This window comes from Ovis canadensis, chromosome 20, assembly GCF_042477335.2.
Source record: "Ovis canadensis isolate MfBH-ARS-UI-01 breed Bighorn chromosome 20, ARS-UI_OviCan_v2, whole genome shotgun sequence".
Classification (NCBI taxonomy): Eukaryota; Metazoa; Chordata; class Mammalia; order Artiodactyla; family Bovidae; genus Ovis; species Ovis canadensis.
Window position 1 is genome coordinate 47,088,188 of NC_091264.1, and position 26,834 is coordinate 47,115,021.

At 44.8% G+C, this 26,834-nt stretch overlaps 1 protein-coding gene across 1 annotated transcript in view; it reads left to right on the top strand.

Moving 5' to 3' along the window:
• RIPOR2 (RHO family interacting cell polarization regulator 2) overlaps nt 1-26,834 on the top strand; it is a 239,897-nt gene that overhangs the window by 12,091 nt on the left and 200,972 nt on the right. Inside the window, exons 2-3 of the mRNA XM_069563791.1 lie at nt 11,203-11,294; nt 11,904-12,528. Of these exons, the coding sequence (XP_069419892.1) occupies nt 12,453-12,528 (76 nt within the window). The 5' untranslated portion in view covers nt 11,203-11,294; nt 11,904-12,452. The remainder of the gene's footprint in view (nt 1-11,202; nt 11,295-11,903; nt 12,529-26,834) is intronic.

Genomic DNA, 26,834 nt, shown 5'->3' on the forward strand with positions numbered 1-26,834 from the left:
GAAGAGACCCTTTCTTTCTTTGAGAACTACACCCCTCCAATCCCCATCCATCCACCTCTGGGCATGCACAAGCGCACACACACACACACAATGCCACCTTCCGCAGCTGAGTTTCGCTGTTTCCATGACCACAGTCCAGCCAGGGAGATTCTTTCTCCTGAGACTTTGGTCTGGGGACTGACAGGCTCCTGTGACATCTGGCTGTTGGCCTGGTCAGGGATGGAGTGGACTTAGAGGTGAGTTCCCCATGTGGACTGATTGAGCTTGAACATGGGCCCAGTGAAGTGGAGAAAACCAATCCACAGAAAGAAAACAGAGGATGTACCAGATTAATAGCTAATAAATATGAGAACCTGGCACCGTTTTCACATGGCTGAGCTCATCTGATCCTCACCACAACCTGTGGGGTCGGAGCTGTCGTTGTTCTCAGCCAGTGTCGAGACACTCCAGTCTCAAGTGGTTTAGTATCTTATTCAGGGTCACACGGCTTGAAAGGGTGCAGTCGGGATTCACTCCTCTGGTTTGACTCCTGGCTCACTCGCTGCCCATGAGGCCAGGAGGGTAGTTGAGCACTCAGAAGCCCAGGGAGAGTTCATGACTCCTGAGAGCAAGTGAAGGCCAGGTGGTGTCTGACTGACGGCTGCCCAGGTTCCTGGTGGCGGTCCTCTCTTCAGACACCTGCTCGAAGCATTTGCTGCATCATCTTATTATAAATCCTCTCCCCTCACTTAAAAACAAAACAAAACAAACTCGGATTGTGTTTATAGTGGATTTCTATTGCTTGCAACTGAGACTTTGAAGGAGGACACCTGCTCTTGCGGAAATGAGAAAAAGACTGAAATTTGTCTCCAGGCCTTTTCAACTCCAAAAATTCTTTTTCTGGTTCTGTGCCCCACGTTGGTTGTACAGGAGTTTCATCTGGGTCAGAGTCCAGGGTCAGAACAGGCATAGGCCAGGTGGTGGGATGCTAGCAGTGCACAACCTGTAACATCCTTATTCCAGCCTCATCTCTGGGTCCTCCGAGTCAGAGTACAAATCTCCCTGGGAGAGAAAATTCCCCCAGAAGAGACAAGCCTTTTCAGGTGGAGGGGATACAAGCTAGAACCAAGGAGGAACCCCAAACTCTTAAGAACTGTCAGAGAAATCCTGCTGTGTGTTGTGATTAGATTATGTCCAAGTGGCTTGATTACTGCTCTCTACAGACACAGGATAGGGAAAGAATGGAAACAGAGAGAACTTTCTTTTCTTGGGCTCCAAAATCACTGGAGATAGTGACTGCAGCCATGAAATTAAAAGATGCTTGCTTCTTAGAAGAAAAGCTGTGACCAAACTGCTGCTGCTGCTGCTAAGTTGCTTCAGTCATGTCCGACTCTGTGTGACCCCATAGACGACGACCCACCAGGCTCCTCCATCCCTGGGATTCTCCAGGCAAGAATACTGGAGTGGGTTGCCATATCCTTCTCCAATGCATGCATGTGACCCCATAGACAGCAGCCCACCAGGCTCCTCCATCCCTGGGATTCTCCAGGCAAGAATACTGGAGTGGGTTACCATTTCCTTCTCCAATGCATGCATGCATGGTAAGTCGCTTCAGTCATGTCCAACTCTGTGCTACCCCACAGATGGCAGCCCACCAGGCTCCTCTGTTCACAGGATTCTCTAGGCAAGAATACTGGAGTGAGTTGCCATTTCCTTCTCCAATGACCAACCTAGACAGCATATTAAAAAGCAGAGACGTTACTTTGCTAACAAAGGTCCTTCGAGTCAAAGCTATGGTTTTTCCAGTAGTTATGTACGGATGTGGGAGTTGGACCATAAAGAAAGCTGAGAGCCAAAGAATTGATGCTTTTGAACTGTGGTGATGGAGAAGACTCTTGAGAGTCCCTTGAACTTCAAAGAGATCACACCAGTCCATCCTAAAGGAAATCAACACTGTATATTCATTGGAAGGACTGATGCTGAGGCTGAAACTCCAATACTTTAGCCACCTGATGTGAAGAACTGACTCATTGGGAAAGACCTTGATGTTGGGAAATATTGAAGGTGGGAGGAGAAGGGGATGACAGAGGATGGGATGGTTGGATGGCATCACCGACTTGATGAACATGAGTTTGGGCAGGCTCTGGGAGTTGGTGATGGACAGGGAAGCCTAATGTGCTGCAGTCCATGGGGTCACGAAGAGTCAGACATGACTGAGCAACTGAACTGAACTGAACAGACACAAGTAGAGTCAGCCAGAGTGCTCACTAACAGGAGAACAGTGTCTATAGTGGAAGAGAACATAATGCAAGGTTGATAACTTCATTTATAGTTGAAGTGAGAAGATCCAGTTTCCTTTAGCAGTCATATGGGCTTCCCTGGTGGCTCAGATGGTAAAGAATCTGCCTGCAATGTGGGAGACTTGGGTTCGATCCCTTGGAGAAGGGAATGGCTACCCACTCCAGTATTCTTTTTTTTTTTTTTTTGCTCCAACTAAATCATTTAGTTTCCCCTGAAGAAATGACTAAAAAACATAACTCTGGAAAAACAAGGCTAAACACAGCATTCTGAGTGTTGCATGACACAACCGACCCTCTATACGAAACGGTAATAATGTCCATTGGTGGATATACATATGTCAGAGGTTTAAATTCCATGCATACAGATTTAATAACTGCTAAGAAAGATAGATGCAGAAAAATAAAAAATAAAAACAGCCAGACAAACACTGCATATGCATGATGTCCCTTTTGCACTGTACTTTAGCAGAGGGGGCCAGCAGCATCTGGCAGTAAACCAAGAGCAGAATCCCATCGTTGACGGTGTTACCACTCTGCTCAACTCGGCGGTCGTGGCATCAGCTCTGTGTCACCACCTCCCGCAGCCAAAGCCTCCACCCCTGGCTGCACTCACAGCTGCCCCACTCCAGTATTCTTGTCTGGAGAATCCCATGGACAGAGGAGCCTGGTGGACTACAGCCCATGCGGTCACAAAAGAGTCGAACATGACTGAGCGACAAAACACTTCCACCTTATGGCCAAGAGAACAAATACCATTTCCTCTCTGAAGCAGTTTGAATCCTGTATATAACCTCTATGCAGGATTAAGCAAAAGTTTATTCTAAACTACTGAATTATAAAAAAAATTGTAAATGGTTATAAGAAATAGAGATTTAAATTTGAGTAAGATCTTCATTCCTTCTCTTTAGCCATTCTATGATACTCCTCAAATGTAATATATACATACTGTAATATATGTAGATCTATATGGTGAATACATAATACCCTGTAGAATATAAATAGTTTTTCATCTTCTTTATCTTTGATGAGCAAGAGATTTTCAAGAGAGCATTTACATTCATTAAGAACTTATGTCAACAAATATTCAACCCTTGATATCAAAGACAATTGTAGCTTATACTTCTAAAATTAAGGTTAAAGAAATCTAAAATATCTGATCTCCAGAGTTAAACTCACAAAATCAACACCTTAGCAGAAGATAGCTTTAAAATGACCGTATGGTTGTAGAACAAAAGAAAAAAAGACCTGGTTTTGTCAATAGTCTTAACCACAGGGTGACAGAACTGCAGTTGTTCCCCCTCTGGTAACATGACAGGGATCCTCAGTCCATCAGCCCAGCCTTGCTCACTGAGACTGGCCAAGACCTCCGAATTCTTCCCAGAGCAGCTTCCAGGAAACAAATATTAAGCTGTCGGTGATGGCATTTTACTGTCTGTATCAGTCTGTGTTCTTTTGAAAATTACAGGCTCTTCTGGCTAATTTATGCTAAAGGAGAGTTATGATAGCTCATAAAATCACTAAGAGGGCTGAAGGTACACAATCTAGCCTGAACTTCTCAAGAACTGGGAGCTGTAGGCAGCAGAGTCCTAGAAGCACCATGCCTCTGCCATGATCAGGGAGCTTCTGAGTTTCATTTGCCCTGCCCCCTCTGATTTTAGCAGAATTAAAGCCACTGCACTGGCCCAAAGGTCTACACTCCCTCCACAAGGCCAACAGCTTGCTCTGCCCACTTGCTCCTTCAAGACTCACATCAGGGCACCAGCCTTGCCGACTCTTAAGTCATGTGAGGATCTCTAGATGCGGGATACTTGTAGGTTTCCACCCTACACAGCAGGAAGGTGCCTTGCAGGAGGGAAGGCAGTCTACAGTTCTGCTTCAGCATCTCATGGTGAACCTGTGGCGTTAGATACAGGAAGGAAGCACGGGAGAATCAGGAAGAACTCTAAGATATAACAGTTGGGATTGGCTAACGTTCATCCTGCACTGTCCAGGAGAGAAGGTGCCCCAGTGAGACAGATGTCCAGTCCTTTGTAGAGGTAAACCTCTAAAGAGAGGGGAGAGAAGCTCTGGGCCATTGTCACCTGCCAGAGCATGGTCAACCATGCTTTCCTCAGGACTGGAGGACTTCCCAGAATGTACTTTCAGTGTTTCACCTGGAAAAGTCTCTGGCAAGCCAGAATGCACTGGTTGTCTTAACTCAGTGACACTAACCATCAGTATCAGACAACTAACTCAAGGACTTGGTTCAGATTTTACTCTCACCCAGCAACATTCTGGTTAGATTTTGGCTTACCCCCTATGTGGGGGATAACGCCCCAGAAAAATTTAGCACAGTGTCTGGTACATAGCAAGCACTCAGTAGATGCTTATCTTTTTGTAGTTTAAGTGTATTTCACTTTTGAGTATGTCCTGACTGCATAATCTACATGTTTCATTGCCTTGGCAGTTTTTCTTCCTCTGTTCTTGAACATCCTTCTCTTTGATTTGCATCCATCTTTCTGTTGAGACTTTGCTTAGGTAGTGTTAGTAGTTTCTGGAGATGTCTTCTCCCGGGCCTCTCCGACTCCCAACCTCAGCATCACATGCGGGAACAAGATGGGTCCACCAGAGGTGGTCCGCACTCTCTGAGGCTGCAAGTGGGCGGCTGCTGGTCTCTGGAGCATCGCCTTCCTCGACTCCCTCACATGGCAACGCCCTGTGGTCTAAGTGAGCATCTTCACTACTTCGTCGGGCCAGCTGCGGCGGAGGGAGGAAGCCTGAGAACTGAGGGCTCCTGAAGGTGACGGCGCTGATCAGCCAGTTGGCGAGGGAGGCCCTCGGCGGCCAGAACAAATTCACCCACGACTAGAAGCCCACGACTAGAAGGCTCGTGCTTCGCTGGCTGCGGCATCGCCCCTCAGCCCTGCCTTTTCAGGCCACGCTCTCCGCCCCCTCCTCCCCTCCTGCTTTCACTTCATTCACAGAGTCCCTGTCATTTCCCCCCGCAGACTTGGCTCCTGTGAGTCTTTGGCCTGTGTTGCCTTTATTCTCAGTCCCCTCCCCCGCTTGATACGGCCCGTCTTTCAAGGCATCGCTCAGCTGCCTTGGATTTCCTCTTCCGCTTCCTCTTCAGATCCGGTTCTCAGACATCCCGGTTCCCAGCTGACTTGATGCTGCTGCTCTAACACCAGTCACATTGGATTTGGTAATAGAGTTCTTTGTGCATCCGTCTACAGTCCAGGCTGAATTTTAAGGTCTCCAGGGCAAAGCCATGTATTATACATCTTTGTGTGCCCAGTGCCTAATACAGATTTAAAATCCAAATTAGAGACTTCCCTGGTGGTCTCCAGTGGATAAGACTTCACCTCCCAGTGCAGGGGGTGCAGGTTTGAGCCCTGCTCGAGAAGCAAAGATCCCATGTGCCTCACAGCCAGAAAAACAAAACGTAAAACAAAAGCAATATTGGAAAATCCGAATTAGATGAACCTGGAAGAGACCCCCAGGCTCCTTGGCAGACCTCCCTCAAGCAGGCTAGATAGATTCCCACAACTTTAGGACCCAGAAACTTTGGAGAGAGAAGATTCCCTGACCCTTTTTTTCCTTCATCTCCCTTTAATCTCTCCTCACTCCAGCCTAAAGACACATAAAAATATACATTACTTCAGTTAGATGAACATCCCTTTGGGAACAACATGTATGAAACTTTTCAAATCTAGTTTTGTAGCATAATTTTAAAATATAGTCCTTGTTATGGTCCTTAATCACACATAAAATACAATGTTTAAAACATTGCTGAAAACCCCAGATATCCCAAGATGTCTTTGTAATGGCTTGTGAATGTGGAAAGAGCCCTGACCCATGGAGCAGAACAGCTGAGTATGAATATAGCCTCAAGAACCAAGTGGTTTTTTGCCACTAACAAGACACCTATCCCCTTTGAGTCTCTGCTTCTTCCGTGAATTGAAAGAGTAGGGCAATGATTACTGAGATTGCTCCAGCTCTAGGATTCTAGAAGATCTGACTCTATGGTTTCTTAAGGTAAAAGCAGAGAAGCTGCTCTTGAATCATGGACTTTTCACCGCCTAACCCCGTCATGTGACAAGGCTGGGAAGGGTCCAAATCCAATGACATTAAGATCAAAGAAGAGTTTCATTTTCTAAAACTAAATATAATGAGGAAGTATCTGCATCTTGAGTCTCCCCAGAGGAAGCCACCAGAAAGGTCACACAGGTCACTGCTCCAACATTTTTCTTCTGCCTAAATCGAGGCTGCTTGGGCTGATGGAGTCAGAGGGGAAAATGGACCTTGTTCTTGTCCACGTAAAGGCAGCTCAGCTCCACTGACGTCACTCAGGCACCACTTGCATAATAAATTATTTTCCAACTTAAAATATCTGGGCCCTTGATCACAGAAGAAAACAAGTCTCTTCCACGAGACCTCACAGTATTTGTAAATGTCAAGGGCTCTTGGGACAGACACTGCATAGCTCAATTAACAAGCTCACACCCAGCATCCCTCACAGTTTTTCTTGTATCTGTTTCTTTGGGCATCATCTGAGTCTCTGTCTTCTGAAGCTTAAATTCAGTGAACGGATACTTTCTCTCTTGTGTGCCCAAGTAGTGAGTGCTTCAAATTGGACCCTGGATGTCACCTCCGGAATGGCTCCTTTCTTTCTCTCCTCCAGTAAATCAATCATCAACTCTATTGGTTTAACATCTTCATTACGCATCCCTTCTTCTCCACTTCTGTGGGAGTAGTTAGTGTGGAAGTAAGTAAGGAAAGTGGATTTATCCCGAGATAAAGTACATTACTAAAGGGGCTTATGTGGTGGCAGTATACGTCAGACCTGCATTTTCAGAAGTTGACTCTGGCTTTAATGAGCATGTGGGTTGGGGTGGGTGGCAAAAAGTGGAACAGGAAGACACTGATGAGGGGGTGTCAAGGCAGCTCATGTGACAGGATGATGGTCTGGGCCAGCATGGTGGCTGTGAGCACAGCTAGAGGGAAGATCTGGGAGGGGGCAAGGAGGTGGATTCCCTCGGATCAGCCATTGGTTTGAATGTGGGCAGGAGGCTTAGGACACTAAGAAGATCGCCTACACCTCTGATGGGGGCAATGGCTGGGAGGTGGGCTGCTCACTGAGACAGGAAATGCTGCAGAGGAGTAGTTTGAGAGTGAGGAACGGGGCCGGGGAGAGGACAGGGACGGGCTGTGTCTGCCAGGAAGAGAGCAGATAGAATGCAGGCACTGCTTGCTCTTTCATCATCCAACTCACAACTGTCTGTCTCTCCTCCACAAAAACCAGCCTCAAAAAATGTCCTAGCTTTAAAAACTCCTGTGAAATCTGACCTCAGCAGCAGTGGCAAGAACACTGAACTGAGATTGGGGGTGAGGTGCGTTAAGACTTGGCCCGAATCCATCAACCTGCTGTGCAAACTTGGATGTGTCCCCAGACCTCTCTGAGCCTCGGTTTCATTGTCTCTAAAGTGAGTCTTTTGAATGTGAGGTTGTCTAGGCTAGTTCTCTAATAGCTGTCAGATGTTCTAATTCATTATCATTCAGGAATTGCCTTTGCCAAGGCTGCACGGGACATCTTTCAAACACAGAATGGTATTGCCAAATTTAAAATATGTAGAGCATAGTACATAGTTACACTGCAGTTTTTTTTTTTAATTGCTTAATTTGAGTTAATATAGCTTGTGGTTAGGCACAGAGCCAGGCTACCTGAATTCAAATCTCATCTCAGTCACCTGCTGCTGTGTGAGCCCTGCAAATTATTAAACTTCTCGCTGCCCCAGTTTCACCATCTGTAAAATGGGTACAGGATTATGGTGACAGTGATCTGAAATTAATATCTGTAAAATATTGTATCAGATAATTGCTATTTGGAGTAACTACCCTTTAGCCTTCATTCATTTATCTATAACATGGGATTAGTAAAACTGCTCATTAATAAGAATATAGGGGGAATTAAATAAAATAACACAGCCACCTGAAGCATGCAACCCAAAGCCTGTTTCTTGGTAAGTACCCCGTCAGTGCAGGTAGATAGACAGCCCGATAGCAATAACTAGAACTCGGTTCTCAATTGCTTTCCAGTTTCCAAAAAATAAATAAAACCATATGTCCCTTTTGGGTATGTTTGTGACAGGAGAGAAGTAAATCAGGTGCTGTGCTGTCATTTCCTCCTGGTGTTTAATAAGCTTTTATTTTAAAATAATACCAAGTTTTCCTTAATGGCTTTCTTTAAAAGGAGCACAATGTGCCTTGGCTTAGCAATTTCCATTCTCCACTGAGTAATTGAAGGTCTGCTTCTCCCCAGGACAGTTTTAATGCAGAACTAGAAATGCTGGGGCTCTTTCTCCTGAACATAACACTTAGCTTCCATTTATTGAAAATAAGTTGAAGGAAAAAGGTAGCAGCAAGGATCACATAATTATGCTTTTCTCCATATTCTTTTTAACATATTGCTCCTAGCAGACTCTGATTCTGCCATGAAATTCTGCAACTTATGAAAATTTAATAGCACCAAAAGCCCAGAGAAGAGTAAAAATTGATATTCTACACTTCACACAAATGCAAATGTCGCTTGGGAGAATTACCCTCCACAGACCATTTACTCCCAGGCGTTTATGAGTCTGTACAAGATAAAGGAACAGATAAAGCTCGAAGAGTCAGGGGAGGGAACCATATGGTGTGAGCCAGGGGTCTGCAACATTGCCAATCTGACCAGAAAGAAGGATGACAAGAGATGGAGGCGAGGCTTCTATTTCTAGTTTCACCCCCACCCCCAAGTCTCACCATGATGGTAAAGAGTAAACTGGCAAAGTTTGTATTTCAATTCACTAGAGATGAGGAAATGCAAAGTTTTCAGCTGCCTCTCAGACCCGATGGTACTTTCCGCCCCCTCTGGTCCGCTGTTCCCCTCATCTGCTGTCATAAATTATGTACATTGGAAAAACACTGACTAATGCAGCAGAAGTTTGGGAGCTGTGTGGACTAATGAGGAGGAAAGGAGATCTGATCCTGATTGCAAAAAGAAAGGGTTGGGGGCGCTTCGTTTTGTATTGCATTCTCCACATTCAAGTTCACTGTGGACACAGACGCGCAGGAGGCAAATGGTGAAAGAGAGTGACAGAAGGGAGTGTGACCGCAACACCCTAACAGCCTCCCCAAGTTTCCCCTCGTCTCTAATTTGCCTAGCTGGCAGCTACCTGATTTGATTTACGGTAAGTGACGTGAAGAGCAGAAAATTGTGTTGCAACCAGCAGCTGTGCAAGTCAAGAACAAACAGAACTGTTAGACTAGCTGTCCTAGGTCTCAGACAAACGGCTCTCTTGTGCTGGGTGTATCACAGGGAGTTATGTCCAGGTGGCAAGAGTCAGTAAAACTTCCACAGGCTTGGTTCTCATCTTGGTGTCTACCTTCCCCCGCCTCAGAAAATGAAGCTTAGAATGTAGACAAATCGGTGAGGACTCAGGTCCAGTGGCGATTTGTCTGGATCGGCAAGGCCCAGCGTGACCCACAATTGCCAAGTCACTACATTTGGTAGAAAGGTTTAGGTCATGGTCCCTCACACTAAGAAAGATCACCTGGAAATGGACTCAAGGAATCTTCTAGAAGCTGGACAAGGCAAAGAAACTGTCCTCTTCTAGAGCCCCAAGAAGATATGCAATCTTGTGGACATCTCAATCTTAGTCCTGTTGGACGCCTTTCAGACTTCAGCCTTGAGAACTATAAGAAAACAAGTTTGTGTTGTTTTATGCCAAGAAACATGTGGTAGTTTTAGTGAGGCTTCCCAGGTGGCTCTGTGGTAAAGAATCCATTTGCCAATGCAGGATATGTGGGTTCGATTCCTGCGTTGGGAAGATCCCCTGGAGAATGAAATGGCAACCCACTCCAATATTCTTGCCTGGAGAATTCCATGGACAGAGGAGCCTGGTGGGCTACAGTCTATGGGTCACAAAAATGTTAAACATGACTTAGGAACTAAACAACAGCAATTAGTTATAGAAGCAATAGGGAATTAAACCCAGGAGTCCTGATAGAATGTATCCGAGACCACTTCCTTTTGCAGGTAAGGCAAGGGAGACCCAGGGAATTTGCTAACTTTCACAAACTTGTATGGCTAGTGACCAATAGCCTGTCATGACACGGAGCAATTCCTCAAAGCTAAACCTAAAGTTCTTTGCTTGTATTAATTCACTAAATCGTCAGCATGACTCTAAGGCTGCAGTTCTTTATAGCCCCATTTTACAGATGAGGAAACTGAGGTACAGTGAGGTTAAAGCCATGATGCTACTAAGCAGGCTACTAAGAGTCTGCGCCCAGGCAGTGTGGCTCTGGAACGTATTCCCTTCACCACCAGACATAATGCTGGTTGGACAAGGAGCAGTCCCATAGTCTGCTGCTGCTGCTGCTAAGTCACTTCAGTCGTGTCCAACTCTGTGCGACCCCAGAGATGGCAGCCCACCAGGCTCCCCCATCCCTGGGATTCACCAGGCAAGAACACTGGAGTGGGTTGCCATTTCCTTCTCCAATGCATGAAAGTGAAAAGTCAAAGTGAAGTGGCTCAGTCGTGTCTGACTCTTTGCGACCCCATGGACTGCAGCCTACCAGGCTCCTCTGTCCATGGGATTTTCCCGGCAAGAGTACTGGAGTGGGGTGAGTTAGCTTACCTTCATCTCATTTCATCTTGACAACCCAATAGGGTATGCAGGTTATTTCTATTTTAAGATGAAGGAAATAAGGCCCAGGGACTAAAAGCACACCTCTGGTTTGCAGTGATCATGACCCAGCCCCCTCCACGCCTCACCCCTCCCCCAGCAGTTTTGCCTCAGTGGCACCAGGAGGGACACAAAGACAGAGGGCAGAGTTTCTGACTTCAGCAGGCTTATGGATCATCTTGGGCTAAATTTGGTAACTTGAATATCACTTTTTCCAGCCCTGACCTTCTAGCAAGACTATTGCTGAGGCTTTGATCAATAACTGCTGTCTGGAGCAATCTGACATCACATACTGAAGAGCTTGAACAGAGTAAGCGATCAATCATAAACAGCGCTTCCCCTGCCAGGCGCAGCACCCAGGGGTCACAAATTGAGGCTGTTATTATAGCCAATACAATGCATTTCGTTAGACTGTGTGTTTATTTGGTGTGGCTTGAGGATGGGCTGGTGGAGGTTTGGGGAGGCAGGCTCAAGCTGCCCCAGCCATGTCTCGGTGCCACCAGTTTCCCAGGCAGACCACTGCAGGCTCAGGAGAGGAACACACAGTCTCTGCCACCAAGAAGCTGATGCACTGTTTAGACACGCACCTTAAGACAAACCAGCAAACAAACAAAAGTCCTAACACATACGCGCCTTCCAGGCATGATGAGCAGAGAGGCACAGGTGCGTAGGGGCTAGCCCCATCAGTGTGGGTGCAGGAGAGCTTCCCGGGAAAATGAGATTTTGAAGCATGAATGGGTGGGTGAGGAGGGAGTGTGGTCTCAGGTGGAGACAAAAGTGTGGGCAATGGGATGGATGAGAAAGTTCAAATGAGCATTTTGAGGATACTGAATGTAGCAGGTCAGGGAGCATAAAGGATTCATGTGGGCACAGTGAAGTCCTGATGTTGGTTACCACTGAAACTTCATTTACTCAACAGGTACTTATTGTTCGCAAACTCTGCCAGGCACTAGCCTACGTACTAGAGACCCAGGAGCAAATAGATCAGGTGCCCTAAAAGTCTCCTGCCTGACTGGGGCTCCAGTCACCCTGGCCCGTGTCCTGGCAGCTAAGCTCAGATCTTCAATCCTGCCTGCAGAGAGGGATCCCCATTTCAGGCCATTCTTCCTGCAGATAGATACACCTGCCCTCCCCCAGCCTCTGACGTGGGGCAGACACAGGAGCCCTGCGATCTCAGCGCGAATAAATTACCGGCCCATCATCTTCATGCATAAAACATGGTACAGGAGGCCGGAGCCGGGCACCCCAGCGCAGCAGCTGCCTTCGGGCCAGTCGGGAGTTAAGGGAAGGGAAGAAAAAAGGCAAGTTACAAGATAAAAGAAGTCAACGGAAGCCTCGGATATAAAAAAGAAGAAGAGGGCTCAAAAAAAAAAATTTTTTTTTGTATGTCTGGCCTTGACTTCCTGTATCGCTGCGAGCACTTTTGTTCTCCAGCCATGAGGAGGTGTTAGACCCTCGCTTTGGGACCATGGTGTTACCGTCACGACTACACTGGATCAGAAACAGGCCATGGAGGGACCGGATCCGGAGGCGGCAGCTCAATCGTGAGTGTCCGGATGCTGCCCGCTCCCCTCTCCTCCCTACCATCCCCCTCCGCAGCTTCCTCAACACACGCATTTGGGCCCCTCCTGCTACTAGGCTCCAAGCATCCCCCTACACCTACTCCTTCATGTCCTGTGCCTCCTCTCCCAATGGCCTTTTCTTAGTTTTCACCCACTCCTCTCTGTTCCTGTGTCCCTCCAACAGCTCTGTCCTAATGAGAGGTAACTAAACATGCCTTGTTTCAAGTAACAAGTGAGGGCCTCTTTTCTATATTTCTTCACCTTTATAGAAAATGCAAATATTAATACCAATCAAGGGGTTGTGTGGGTCGGAATTTTTGTTTTTTACAGTAGGGGGAAAATGCAATGTCTGAATCAAACAGGTATCAGTGGTGTACTTAGAAGGCATGGAACTCAGGGATCAGCGAGACACATTTCCTTTAAGGACCCAATCATGTTTCTTAAATGATCAAACTCATACTAAGATCTTCTTTGAGTTAGAGGAACCCTAACCAAAAGCAAGATTTAATTTAATTCATTGATTTATTATTTATTAAACTATACTTGACTTACAGTATTGTGTTTCAGTGGTACAGCTTTAGATTCTTTTCCATCATAGGTTATTACAAGATATTGAATGTAATTCCCTGTGCTATACAGTAGGTCCTTGTTGTTTATTTTATATATAGTGGTATGTATCTATTAATCCCATACTCCTAATTTATCCCTCTCCTTCCTTCTCCCTTTTAGTAATCCTGAATTTGTTTTCCATATCTCTGAGTCTGTTTCTCTTTTGTAAATAAGTTAATTTGTATTATTTTCTTAGATTGCACATATAAGTGATATCATATAATATTTGTCTTTGTCTGGCTTACTTCACTTAATGTGACAATCTCTTATGTCCGTCCATGGACAATGTTTAAACATTCTTTTTTTATGACTGAATAATATTGTGTGTACAACATCTTCTTTTCCATTCATATGTTGATGGGCATTTAGGTTGCTTCCATGTCTTGGCTGTTATAAATAGTGCTGCTGTGAACTTTGGGGTACATGTGTCTTTTCAAATTAAAGTTTTCATCTTTCTGGATATATGCTCAAGAGTGGAATTGCTGGATCATATGGTAGCTCTATCTTAGTTTTTTCAAGAAGCATCTGTACTGTTTTCTGTAGTGACTGTACCAGTTACATTCCCACCCATAGTGTGGGAGGGTTCCCTTTTCTCCTCTTCAGCATTTAATATTTGTAGACTTTTTGATGGTGGCCATTCTGACTGGTGTGAGGTAATCAAAAGGGAGAGTGTAGTATTGAAGTAATCTGAGAAAGAGAAAGCACTCTAAGGACATATGTGTCAAAACCACTATCCATCAGTAAGTAACAAATTGGTATATGTCTGTTGCTGGAAAGGTGTATTTAACTCAGATGTCAGCAAATTCAAATGGTTAGAGGGGCCTGGTTGCTAAGGTAAATGAGTGAAAGAGCTATTGTCATGGTGATGAGGAATAGCTCATTCTCTTCTTATCTCTGCTGTGAGGAAATAGTGAAACCACAGTGATAAATTATAGTTGCCACTTGGCCTCAGTCTGAGGAGGCAATAAGGCATGGTGGAGACTGTGGTACATGGGAAAGACTCATCTAGGAGGGCACCCACCATTCAGTGCCGTCAGATTACTTGCATAAGGAAAGGGGGGAGTCTGACAGGTTGTCAGATTTCCCTTTTTTTTTTTTTTTCAAGAAAAGCAAAAGAAAAGTACTATTTTCTAAGTGAAAGCTCTCAAGTATAAACATTGGAAGTTAATTCTATAATTTGCAAATATAGCCAATAGTATGCTCTAATGCAAAATGTGACAGGTGTGGGCCACCAATCCCTGGTTTAAGCTCTGGGTGTTGTTCTCATTAAAGGCCCATCACATAGTGTATTTAAGCCTAGTTATACATTGGCGATCCTTTCTTATGTGTTAAAAGCCCCTGGAAAAGACAGTTAAATTATGATGAATGAGTGGTTTAGGAACGCAAATAAAGACCGTCTACTAGCTTATGTCAAGAAGGCAATGGCACCCCACTCCAGTACTCTTGCCTGGAAAATCCATGGATGGAGGAGCCTGGTAGGCTGCAGTCCATGGGGTCGCCAAGAGTCGGACACGACTGAGCGACTTCACTTTCACTTTTCACTTTCATGCATTGGAGAACGAAATGGCAACCCACTCCAGTGTTCTTGCCTGGAGAATCCCAGGGACGGGGAGCCTGGTGGGCTGCCGTCTCTGGGGTCGCACAGAGTTGGACACGACTGAAGCGACTTAGCAGCAGCAGCACTAGATTATGAGGGCAAGCTGGGCTGGTTGGATTCTAAATGGCACCTGGATACAAGGAATTGCACCCACAAAATCTTTCTTTAACATAATTGAAGAAGCTAATTTTTTCAGAGTCTTCACCTTATTCATGTGCTTCTTTCAGTTGCACCTACCTTGATTTTATTCATTTATTTAAATTTATTCCTTAATTGGGGGGAACACTCTATAGTATTGTGTTGGTTTCTGCCATACAACAACGCAATTCAGCCATAATTATACATATATCACCTCCCTCCTGAGCTTCCCTCCCTCTCACCATATCACCCTTCCAGGTCATCACAGAGCACGAAACAGGGCTCCCTATATTATATAGCAACTTCTCACCAGCTATCTGCTTTACACAAGGTAGTGTATATATGTCGATGCTACTTTCTCTATTCGTCCCACTCTCTCCTTCCTCCACTATATCTGCATCTGCTTGATTTTAAATTCCAGTTTTTGTGGTCCCTTTGATTAAAAAGACATCTTTGCTGTGGGATGTGCCACCGAAAAAGGATGGAGTGTGATCTGCATTGTTACATACTGACCCAGGTGTCAGCCTTCCCTCTAAAAACAAGAACTTGGGAGAACGGCCTGTTTCATTATACTGATTCACTTAAATTATGAAACTAACATCTGGGTACTGTGATACGATGTCTGCATGGATTTAATATGAAACAATGATGTGTTAATAAATGTTTAATCCAAGCTTGACATTCAGCAGGCTGGTTTTGACTTCTTTGGCCTATGTGTCAGAGGGAGGAGGGATTCTGACCTGATGTATTAGTGTCAGAGTGAGTTAGAAATAGCAGCAGGATCCAGCTCAGGGAACCCTCGAGCATGTCTGAAGGCAGAGAATTAGAGGCCATGGAAAGGGAGAAAGAGTGGAGACAGTGAAGAAGGAAGGAACAATGGAAAAGCCTTCACTGCAAACACCAGCCTGCAAGGCTCATCCTGGGTGTTTATCAGTTGCTAGGATCTGTGTTGGATAATTTTTTGGTCCTCTTTTTCTGAGGCCTTTCTTACAAGTTAGCATCCTCTCTAACTTGGTGACCCTAGGAGACCCTAGCATTGTTGCCCCTTGGGGTTATTCTGTCATTGAGAAAAAAAAAAAAACAGCAAATAACTCTTTTTTCCTTAAATACAACAAGCAACCTTGAATGGCAGTAAGAGGTACACATGGTACAACTCACCCCTTTCATGCCTGTGCAGACATTGCTAATCAACCACAACTTTCTCTGTCTTTTTTTTTTTCCCAAGGAGGCTATGCCCAGTCTTAGAATCCTTTCCAATATAATGCTGCTATTTGTAATCAGTTAGACTTGCCACAACAGTTGAAATGTGAATTTGTTTTTTCTACTGCTTCACAACAAATTACCACAAGCTTATTGTCTGAAAACAACATACATTTATTATCTCACAGTTTCCATGAGTCAGGAGATTGGTTATGAATTAGCTGGGTCTTTTCCTCAGGGTCTCCCAATGCTGCAGTCAGGGTGTTAGCCAAGATCACGCTCTCTTCTGAGACTCCAGGTCTTCCTCTGAGTTCAGTGGTTGTTTGCAGAATTCAGTTCCCTATGGTTTTAGGACTGAGGGATGAGCAAAACCTCATCCATTGTTCCCTAAAGGCTACCCACTATTCCCTGCCACAGGGCCCTCTCCACAACTTGGCAGTTCTGTTTCCTCAAGGCCAACTAGAGAGTGTCTGTTGCTGTCTGTAATCTTGCCGTCAAAGGGATCGTCTGATTAGGCCAGGCCCACCCAGGGCAAAATCAACTGATCTGGGACCTTAATTACATGTGTAAATTTTTAAATCTTTGCCATATACTGAAACCTAATCATGGAAGTAAAACTTCATCATATTCACAAGCCTTGCCCACACTCCACATAAGGAAATTATACAGAGCATGTACACCAGGGGCAGGAATCATGGGACCATATTAGAATTCTGCTTACTACAAAACCATTTGTCATCCTTGCAATAGAACTTTGATTTTGAGCTTCTGGAAAACTTTGTTTTTCTTTTTCACTTTTTACTCTGTAAATTTTTCAGATGTTCAGGAAAGTAGAGAAAATAATATAATGAATCTCATCATCTAATTTAACAGTTATTAAAAAGCAGAGACATTACTTTGCTAACAAATGTCTGTCTAGCCAAGGCCATGGTTTTTCTTGTGGTCATGTATGGATGTGAGAGTTGGACTGTGAAGAAAGCTGAGTGCCGAAGAATCGATGCTTTTGAACTGTGGTGTTGGAGAAGACTCTTGAGAGTCCCTTGGACTGCAAGGAGATCCAACCAGTCCATTCTGAAGGAGATCAGCCTTGGGTGTTCTTTGGAAGGAATGATGCTAAAGCTGAAACTCCAGTACTTTGGCCACCTCATGTGGACAGTTGACTCATTGGAAAAGACTCTGATGGTGGGAGGGATTGGGGGCAGGAGGAGAAGGGGACGACAGAGGATGAGATGGCTGGATGGCATCACTGACTCGATGGACGTGAGTCTGAGTGAACTCCAGGAGTTGGTGATGGACAGGGAGGCCTGGCGTGATGCGATTCATGGGGTCGCAAAGAATCGGACATGACTGAGCGACTGAACTGAACTGAACTGAACATTTTGCCACATTTGCTTCATCTGTTTTCCTGTTGAAGTAGTTTAAAATAAATTTCAGGCATTATGACATCTCAACTCAATATTTTAGTAAGAGCATCTCTAAAAACTAAGGACCTTTTTCTATTTAATTGCCTAATAAAATGAATGATGATTCCCTAATATGATTTAATACATAGTTTGTATTCACATCTCCCAGGTAGAATACAATTCTTATTGTGCTCCCCTAAAGCCTGTAACCCTTAGCAAAACTTGTGGCACCTAGCGTTCTTGAAAATGTTTGAATTCAGTTAAACCTATATTCACATTAAAGCAGTGACCTCCAAAGACCAATTTTCCCCTAGTGCCTCTCACTTCTTCTTTTCACTGCCAGAGTCTGTAATGAGATATTTACATGATTTACAGTCTATAATTGTGCGGGGTGGAAAATAATGAAACCAATGTATGAGCGGTAATGTCCTTCTTAGGGATAGTTGAATTTTAAAAGAAGCCATGAATTAAATCAATTGTCTAAAGAAAATAATAAAAATAAAAGATACCAGCAGAGAAAGCCCCAAATATGTGATGGTGGACAGTTATCTTGAGGAGGTGCTTATCTGACATCCTGAAAACCTTATCAAGCTGCTTACCTGAGCCGTCCCCAGGTACAAAGGGGTCTAGATAGAGCAAAGCAGGCACCCAGCTTTCTGAATGATGACAGTGTCAGCTCAGGGTCTGGCCATGAGGAGTGGGCACAGATAAGAATGACCCTGGCTTGCCTTGAGTCTGCTAAAGTTGAGGGATGGTGAAAGGAGAGAAAACCTGGAAAGTGTATAAACATTGATAACAGGGAGGTCACATCCCTCTTCTGCATCTTAGCTATTGTGGGCAAGTCCCTCTACTTCTCCGAATGTCCACTTCCTTAAGTCCAAAATGGTTGTTATAATGACACCAACCCTGCAATGTTATTGGGGAAATTAAAAGACATAAAATATGTCAAGCGCCTAGCACAGTGCTTGACACATGGCAGCAGCAGCTCTTCGGGGTCTGAGAGACTGGTAGTGGGGACATTTGGGACAGGGCGAAGGGGCTGCCATGGCCCCCACACTCTGGTCTGGAGGGAAATGCCATGCTGGAGAAGGCAGCCCCCCTCTTCCTCAGCTCCTAACATCACACCACTTTACCCCCTTATCTGGCCAGCTCGCACCATGCGAGGCAGGAGGCAACTCAGTCCTGCCAGGGGAAAACCACTCTGGCTCCTGGGGGTGCAACTAACTCCTGATCTGGGAAGCCAGGGTGTTTCCCACCCACGGTGTATCCCCAGGTAGTTTGCAGTACAAGTAAACGCATCCAGGTGGCACAGGCCAAGGGGAACTGATTGCTTTCCCCGCGTCTGGGGAGAGCGTGGATGGAGGAGACTACAGGTGATGCCCTCTGCGAGCCCAGGGGAAAGAATGGAGACGAGCTCTGTTGTCCCTGAAAGGACAACAGTGACACAGCTGATAGACATTTGGGAGTCAGGAATGCTGCTGTCCCCAAGATCTCACTGGTCACTTCCTTCCCAGTGTTAATGTGACGTGGCTGTCTGGTTGTCTGGTTTGGTGCTTTTCCTGACTCAGTGTGGTGGTTTTCTTGATCATGATGGGGCAGGAAGGGGACCAGTAGGCAGCAGTCTGAGTTCCACAGACCTGTCTCTGGACAGTGTGGGAGGGCAGGTGTGAGTTTGAAGGAGGGCTTTCCTAGACTGGTGGCTCTCCTACACTCGGAGGTAAGAAGAACCCAGCCAGTTATTCCTTATGCAGTGTGGCTGCGGAAGGCAGTCTGGTTCACAGGAAGGTCTTGGAGTCTTCTAAATACCTGTGTCACCAGATGAAACGGAGGCCACGGTTGGTGCTGGGCAGGCCCCAGGGGGCCCAGTGGATGGAGCAGTATGCAGGGCACCTTTCCCAGCCGGCTGCCTCCACGCAGGGCTGCCCACTTGGCAGATGACTAGTGCTTGCCAAAGACCCAGCATCGGCTTACAGAGCAGTCTGGCTGACTATCGGCTTTCCTGGCTCACCTGTTATCTGGGGAGGGTCGGCAGATGTGTTGCCGGGCTAGAACGACTCTCACATTTCTCCCCAGGGCTCCTCATCCTCAGGAATTTTCACCAGCTAGGGGAAGCCATATGGCTGCGGATTGAGCTTTTCAGCCTGGATACAGACACCCAAACATCCTAAACCAGAGAAGAAGCCATATTGTTGCCTTTCCTGATTTGTTTGCCCTTGTTCTGACACCATTAGACAACAGTGTTGCCCAAATGTCCAGTTCGTTGTGGTGCTGTTGCTGATTCAAGGTGGTCTTCTCAATTCTTTTTTTAAAAATTGAAGTATAGTTGATTTACAAAATTGGATTAGTTTCTGGTGTCCAGCAGAGTGATTCAGTTACACATGTATGTGTGTGTGTGTATATATATACATGTGTATGGATATGAGAGTTGGACTGAAAAGAAAGCTGAGTGCTGAAGAATTGATGCTTTTGAACTGTGGTGTTGGAGAAGACTCTTGAGAGTCCCTTGGACTGCAAGGAGATCCAACCAGTCCATCCTAAAGGAAATCAGTCCTGAATACTCATTGGAAGGACTGATTCTAAAGCTGAAACTCCAATACTTTGGCCACCTGATGCAAAGAACTGACTCCTTGGAAAAGACCCTGATGCTGGAAAAGATTGAAGGCAGGAGGAGAAGGGGACGACAGAGGATGAGATGTCTGGATGGTATCACCAGCTCAATGGATATGAGTTTGGGCAAGCTCCAAGAGTTGGTGATGGACAGGGAGGCCTGGTGTCCTCCACCCCCTGAAGTCCATGGGGTTGCAAAGAGTTGGACACGACTGAGTGACTGAACTGAACTGAACATGTGTGTGTGTGTGTGTGTGTGTATATATATATATATACATTTATATATATATTTCATATTCTTTTCCATTATAGCTTATTATGAGATGTTGAATATAGTTCTCTGTGTTATACAGTAGGAACTTATCTTATACATAGTTTGTATCTGCTGATCTCAGACTCCTAGTTTATCCCCCGGGCACCCCCCGCTTTCCCCTTTAATAGCCGTAAGTTTGTTTTCTGTCTGAGTCTGTTTCTGTTTTGTACATTCGTTTGCATCATTTTTTTAGATTCCACATATAGTGATTTCGTATAATATTTGTCTTTCTCCTTTTGGCTTACTTCACTCAGTATGTTAATCTCAAGGCCCATCCATGTTGCTGCAAATGGCATTATTTAGTTCTTTTTTGTGGCTAATATTTCACTGTATACATGCACCACATTTCCTTTACCCATTCATCTGTCAGTATGCATTTAGGTTTCTCCCATGTCTTGGCTATTGTAGATAGTGCTGCTATGAACATCGGGGTGCATGTGTCCTTTGGAATTAGAGCTCCCTTTGGATGCATGTCCAGGAGGGGGATCACTGAATCATATGGTAGCTCTGTTTTAAGTTTTTAAAGGAACCGTCAGACTATTTTTCATGGTGGTTCTGTCCTGTCTTACACCCCGTGAGTTCCTTTCTTGATTTCTGTTTCCTTGAAAGCCATAAATTTAAAGACTTGGGAAGAGGTGAGCAAGGGGTCACCCCAAGTATAAAAAACGCAAATAAAGAAGCCTTCAAGAACATTGCTATAATCCACAGATCACATGTTATCCTAGGTTTCAGTCTGCATGCACGCTACGTATTCAGCCGCTCAGTTGTGTCTGACTCTTTGTGACCCCATTGACTGTAGTTCCGAGCCAGGCTCCCCTGTCCATGGGATTTCCCAGGCAAGAATACTAGAGTGAGTTGCCATTTCCTCCTCCAAGGGATCTTCCCAACCCAGGGACTGAACCAAAGTCTCCTGCATTGGCAGCAGATTCCTTACCACTGAGCCACGAGGAAAGCCCAGTTTTCAGTCTAGCCACCTCATAAAGTTGCCCATGAATAGCCTCAGCCCAGTCAGCAGGTAGGCCAGCTTCCCAGGGTCTGAGTTTCTCCCCAGTTCCACATCCTGTTTACCAGCTGTTCTGCCAGGTACTGAGAATTTGGCTGTATTTTGTTGTAGGGCCTAGTATTCATACTGGTGCAAGAATTAGCTACTGCCGCTGCTAAGTCACTTCAGTCATGTCCGACTCTGTGCAACCCCATAGACGGCAGCCCACTGTCCCTGGGATTCTCCAGGCTAGAACACTGGAGTGGGTTGCCATTTCCTTCTCCAATGCATGAAAGTGAAAAGTGAAAGTGAAGAATTAGCTACACCGCTTCAAACATGACTTTACCTATTTTCTCATCATCCAGATGATTAGTTATTTCTATGGGAGCCTTACCCTCGTCCTTCCTGCCTGAACAGCTGAGTCTGGAGTGCCACTGCCAAATGCCCCGTTCCAGCTTATACTGTCAAGGAAAGAAAGGACTGGAAACCTGAGAACATAAGATACTCTGAATAATTCAAAGGGGTTCTGTTGATTGAGAAAGTGCTCTTTTTGTATGTACATTGAACTGGACAGATATTTTAGCTGTCTCCAGCCAAGGATGGACAAAAGAGAGAATGTGGAGGAAAAGAGGAAGGAGAGGAAGAAGAAACAAATTTGAATACAACTAGCCAAAATTTAAAAATGGAAACAGCAGTGGGATTAGAGGACTCAGAGCTTGGTGCTGGGTCTTAAAGCCTTTCATCCTCAGATTGGTTGTTGGTGGAGAGATCTAAAGAGACCCTAAGTTAATCACTGGAATAACATCTTGGACTTTGGTTGGAAGCAGAAAATTACCCAAATTGCAAGCTTTCTCCATAGCATTAAGCCAGTGTATTAGGATGGGGTAGGGGAGGTGGGGGAAGAGTCTTAGGGGATAGAAACCATCTTAGCCTAAAAACAAGCCACTGTGTGAGTACCAGTTTTTCTATATCAAGATCCAAGACATTGTTTAACTGTGTAGGAATATGTCTGTATGTTTGGGTACACACACAGACCCCAGTTGTAAAGACATGAGGACTGTGGACTAGCTCTAAAGAATAAATGTCTTTAGTTTGTTTTGATCTGATACAAAACTATTACGTCTTTGTTGTATAATAACCACACAATACAAAAAATATATAAGAGGGCTTCCCTGGTGGCTCAGTGGTAAAGAATCTGCCTGCCAACGCAGGGGGCCTGGATTTGATCCCTTGTCCAGGAAGTTTCCACATACCGTGGGACACAACTAATGAAGCCCAAGTGCCCAGAGCTTGTGCTCTGCAACAAGAGAAATCACTGCAACCAGCAGCCCACTCACTGCAACGAAGAGTAGCCCCCGCTCACTGCAACGAGAGAAAGCCTGGGTGCAGCACCGAAGACCCAGCACAGCCATAATTCAGTAAATCTTTTTAAAAAAGGAAAAAAAAAAACACATAAGAGAGCAGGGGAAAGTCATCTAGAATTCCCAGCCTCCTCATCGTACAGCACAGTGCTTCCATTTCTTTTTCTAAAATATGATCAATATGTTATTTTCATCGGCTCCATTCTGCAACTTGCTTGTTTCATTTAACAACATAACTTGAGTACTTTTCTGACAGTCAGTATCCATAAATAATCTTTAGACTGGATCAATACAGTCAAATTCAAATGGAGGCCTGCAGAGTTTGGGTATTTTGAATATATCTGATCTGATTCACTGAAATATACCTTTTAAAATTATTATAATTATAAAAGTGGATTGAATTGGATGGGGACCGAACAGTCCACTTAATTTTCACATAACCTGGTTGTATCTGACTTTCTAGCCATGCTGTGTTGCTCTGTCTGTACGCAGATGATAATGTGGAGTGTTTAAAAGATCAGGGTAATCACAAGTGGGTTTATGTATCTACTTTCAGAAAACTATCCCTACACACTCTATGAAGAGTAAATCTTTTCATCCCCCACCACATGAAGGGTGATTTGAACACAAGTCCAACCATTCCTTATCCCATCACAGGTTGGTACCTGGTTTGCAAGATACTAGGATGCCCTTGTGCTTACGGCTTGGTAGATTAGCATGGATCTTCATCATACAATGTAATGAAAAGAGGCATCTTAAACCAGAGCCTCCCCCCAAAAAGAGTTAGGCAAGATCAAGAAAAACAGAGTCTGGGATATTTGCTAACCATCTGAATTGCTGCTGCCCAGAGCTTTGTTTCCTGAGGTTTTTGTATGAATAGAGTCAAATTAATCCAATTCTTAAGTGTTCAAGCAAGTGACAAAAGGCCATAAAGGACTTACTTGCTAATATTGTGTTAATGGGAGGATAGCAAATACATGCAAATGAGCCTGCAAATAATCTCAAGAGATTCCCCCCTGTGGACCAAGAGGAAGCTTTACTTCTGTCAGGATGGTTCAAAGGGAGAGAAAAGATGCTTCTTTGAGCTGTCAGAAACTATGAAAGCAATTTTGTGGGCCTGAAAGCACCCTCTAAGTGGTGCAGATGATGAAGGAATGTGTTAGATGTATTTTAAAATGGTTTCCAAGATTTCATAAGCACAATTTTTACATACAGAAGGTTGAAAGAATTATAGTGGGGCTATCTAAATAACTACCAGTTAGATTCTACCACTAATATTTTACTATACTTGCTTTATCTTATATCTATCCATACATCTGTCCCTCTATCAGTCCATCAATAAATCTTATTTTCAGTGCTTTCAGGGAATTTCCTGACTGTCCAGTGGTTAGGTTTCCATGCTTTCATTGGTTCGGACGTGTGTTCAACCTGTGGTTAGGAAACTAAGATCCCACAAGCCCTGTAGCACAGCCAAAAATTAAAAACAAACAAACAAATGCTTTCAAAGTTAGTTATAGACATCCACATACTTCACTCTAAATACTTTATATATATATATATATATATATATGTCATTTAATCTTTGTTAATGGTTCTTTTTTTAAAAAATTAATCAAGTTTTTTGAGGTTTAATTTACATCCATTTTTTAGTGTATAGTCTTGGGCTTCCTAGGTGACACTAGTGGTTAAGAATCCACCTGCTAATGCAGGCTAGATATAAGAGATGCCAGTTTGATCCTTGCGTCAGGAAGATCCCCTGTAGGAGGGCACAGCCACCCACTCCAGTATTCTTGCCTGGAGAATCCCATGGGCAGAGAGGAGCCTGGTGGACTGCAGTCCATGAGACAGCACAGAGTCAGACACAACTGAAGCAACTTAGCACGCACACATGTGTGAATCTTGATAAACATGTATAGTTGTGTAACTACCACAACAATCATGATATGAAAAGTTCCACAACCTCAAACATTCTCTCATGCTCCTTTGTAGTAAACCCAAGCCTTCATCAACCAGTGGTCTGCTTTCTGTTCTTATAGTTTTATCTTTTTCAGAATGTTTTCTACATGGAATCTATAGCCGTAGCCTTCTGAGTCTGGCCTCTTTCATTTAGCATAATACATTCAAGATTCATCCGTGTTGTTGCCTGCACATTTGTGCGTCTTCACTGCAAAGGAGGATCTATTATTGGGTGTATTCTTATAAGGTATAATCATCTGCAGGTGGTAAAATCTCTGATCCCCAAAAAGCCTGGGCAAACAGTGATTACCACAGTGGACAAGCCCTCAGGTCTCCATGGTCCTCCTGGCTCTGTTCCCATCTCCAGAAGCTCTAGACAAATTAGGGACAAGGAACCTCTCTGGAGTCCTGATTCGCTTTGTCTGTGCCCTGGGAGTATTAGTAGGAACTACTCAGGGATACTTTATTTACCCTTTAAATTATCATCAGTAAATGATTCTGGTTCAGAAGGTATCAACCCTACCTTTTTTCCTGTGACACTGTATGTGATTGCAGAAACAAGTCAGGGATTGTTTTTCCCAATATGAGACCTAAATCCAGGCTGACATAGAGGAGCAGAGGCAAGGAGGGGCAAGAGAACCAGAACAGAAGAGAGGGAAGCTCATTCTCTATGGAGGCCCTACTGGCCTTGACAAGCTCACACAGTTGCAGAGGAGTCAGGAGTCCTGCTGGGGCTGAAGAGCTCTGACTGGCCCATTCTTTCTCCCTCCATTTTCTTTCCCTAATGCGAGTTAAAATTCTGTGTTTCACCTCTAAAATAATAACATCCCACACACAGAAGGAAAAGAGTGAAAGAACCCATTGATTTCTTCAGGAAATCATGCAGTTTAGCTTTAGGCTTTTAGTCTAACTTTTAACTGAGCAGCCCACGCATCGTTATCATTCTCTCAAAGGACTAGACATCAGCTTCCTGCTATCTCCTCCACAGCTAAAATGAAGTTGCCTGGTTTTAAGATGAGCAGCATAATCTTCAGGGAGAGACTACATTTTTTTTTTCACCCTTATCCCTAATGCGGTCTCCATTTCCGTATCATCTTGAGACGGTGATGTGGAGGGCGGATGTGAGTGTCCGCACCAAGGGCATGGGATTTGTTTTCGGGTCTCGCCTCTCATCATCTGGGAGACATCAGTCAGACTACTCCCCCTCTCTGTGCAGTCAATATTCTTTCTTTTTTCACCTAGCCAGAAGTTTGCACTTGGTTTTTTGTGCACCCCTTCTTACAACACCTCTTCCGGGGTAACTGCTTCCAGGATTCTCCTGCCTCAGGTTGTGTTAGGAAATGATGACCCCTCGGTCCCTAGACACAACCGAAGTCTCACCTTTCCTCTTCCCACATCAAACCAAACTCTCTTCTCCCCGTCACTCCTCACTTATCAGCACTGTGCCAGGCACTCTATGAGTCATTCTTTCATCTGATCCTCATTCCAGCCTTTGAGGTGGGTCCTTGTATCCACTTAGCAGGTGAGGACTTTGAGGCTCAGAGAAGTTAAAGGACTGAGTGGCAGAACAGAGCCAAGATTCAAAGTCATTTCTGTACAGGTCCAAAGCGGTTTTCATGACAAGAATCTTTACCTCCAGGACTCAATCCCAAATCAGCTCTCAATCTAGCTGTTTTTCCAGCTTCCTGCACTGTCTATTCAGAAACATCCATCTTACCATGCCTCCCCACATCTCAAAATGTGGGCCCAGCTTTAAAGCACACAGCTCTGGGAGTCTCCTGAAGGTAGATTGCAGGGCTGCTGATGTCTGACTGCAGTCAGAGAGGTGTCTGCTGTCTGCTGGAAACACTATCTTCCCATGCTGTGCCAAATGTAGAGGTGATTGAGAAATATACGGAGGGGAAACGCCGACCAAATGTTAAAGTCTATGAAATATCTACCCTGAGTCCCTGGATTCTTCTGTAGGCCAGACATGGGTGGTGAGGACCACTCAGAAAGAAACCTGAACACCCAGTCCCTTTGGGCTCAGAGCTAGTGCTAGTCTTGGCCCAACAGTGCCCCCTGTCTTCTCCAAAAGCAAGTGAAAGCCAACCCCCCTAGCCTCCCCTCCACAACCGGAAAC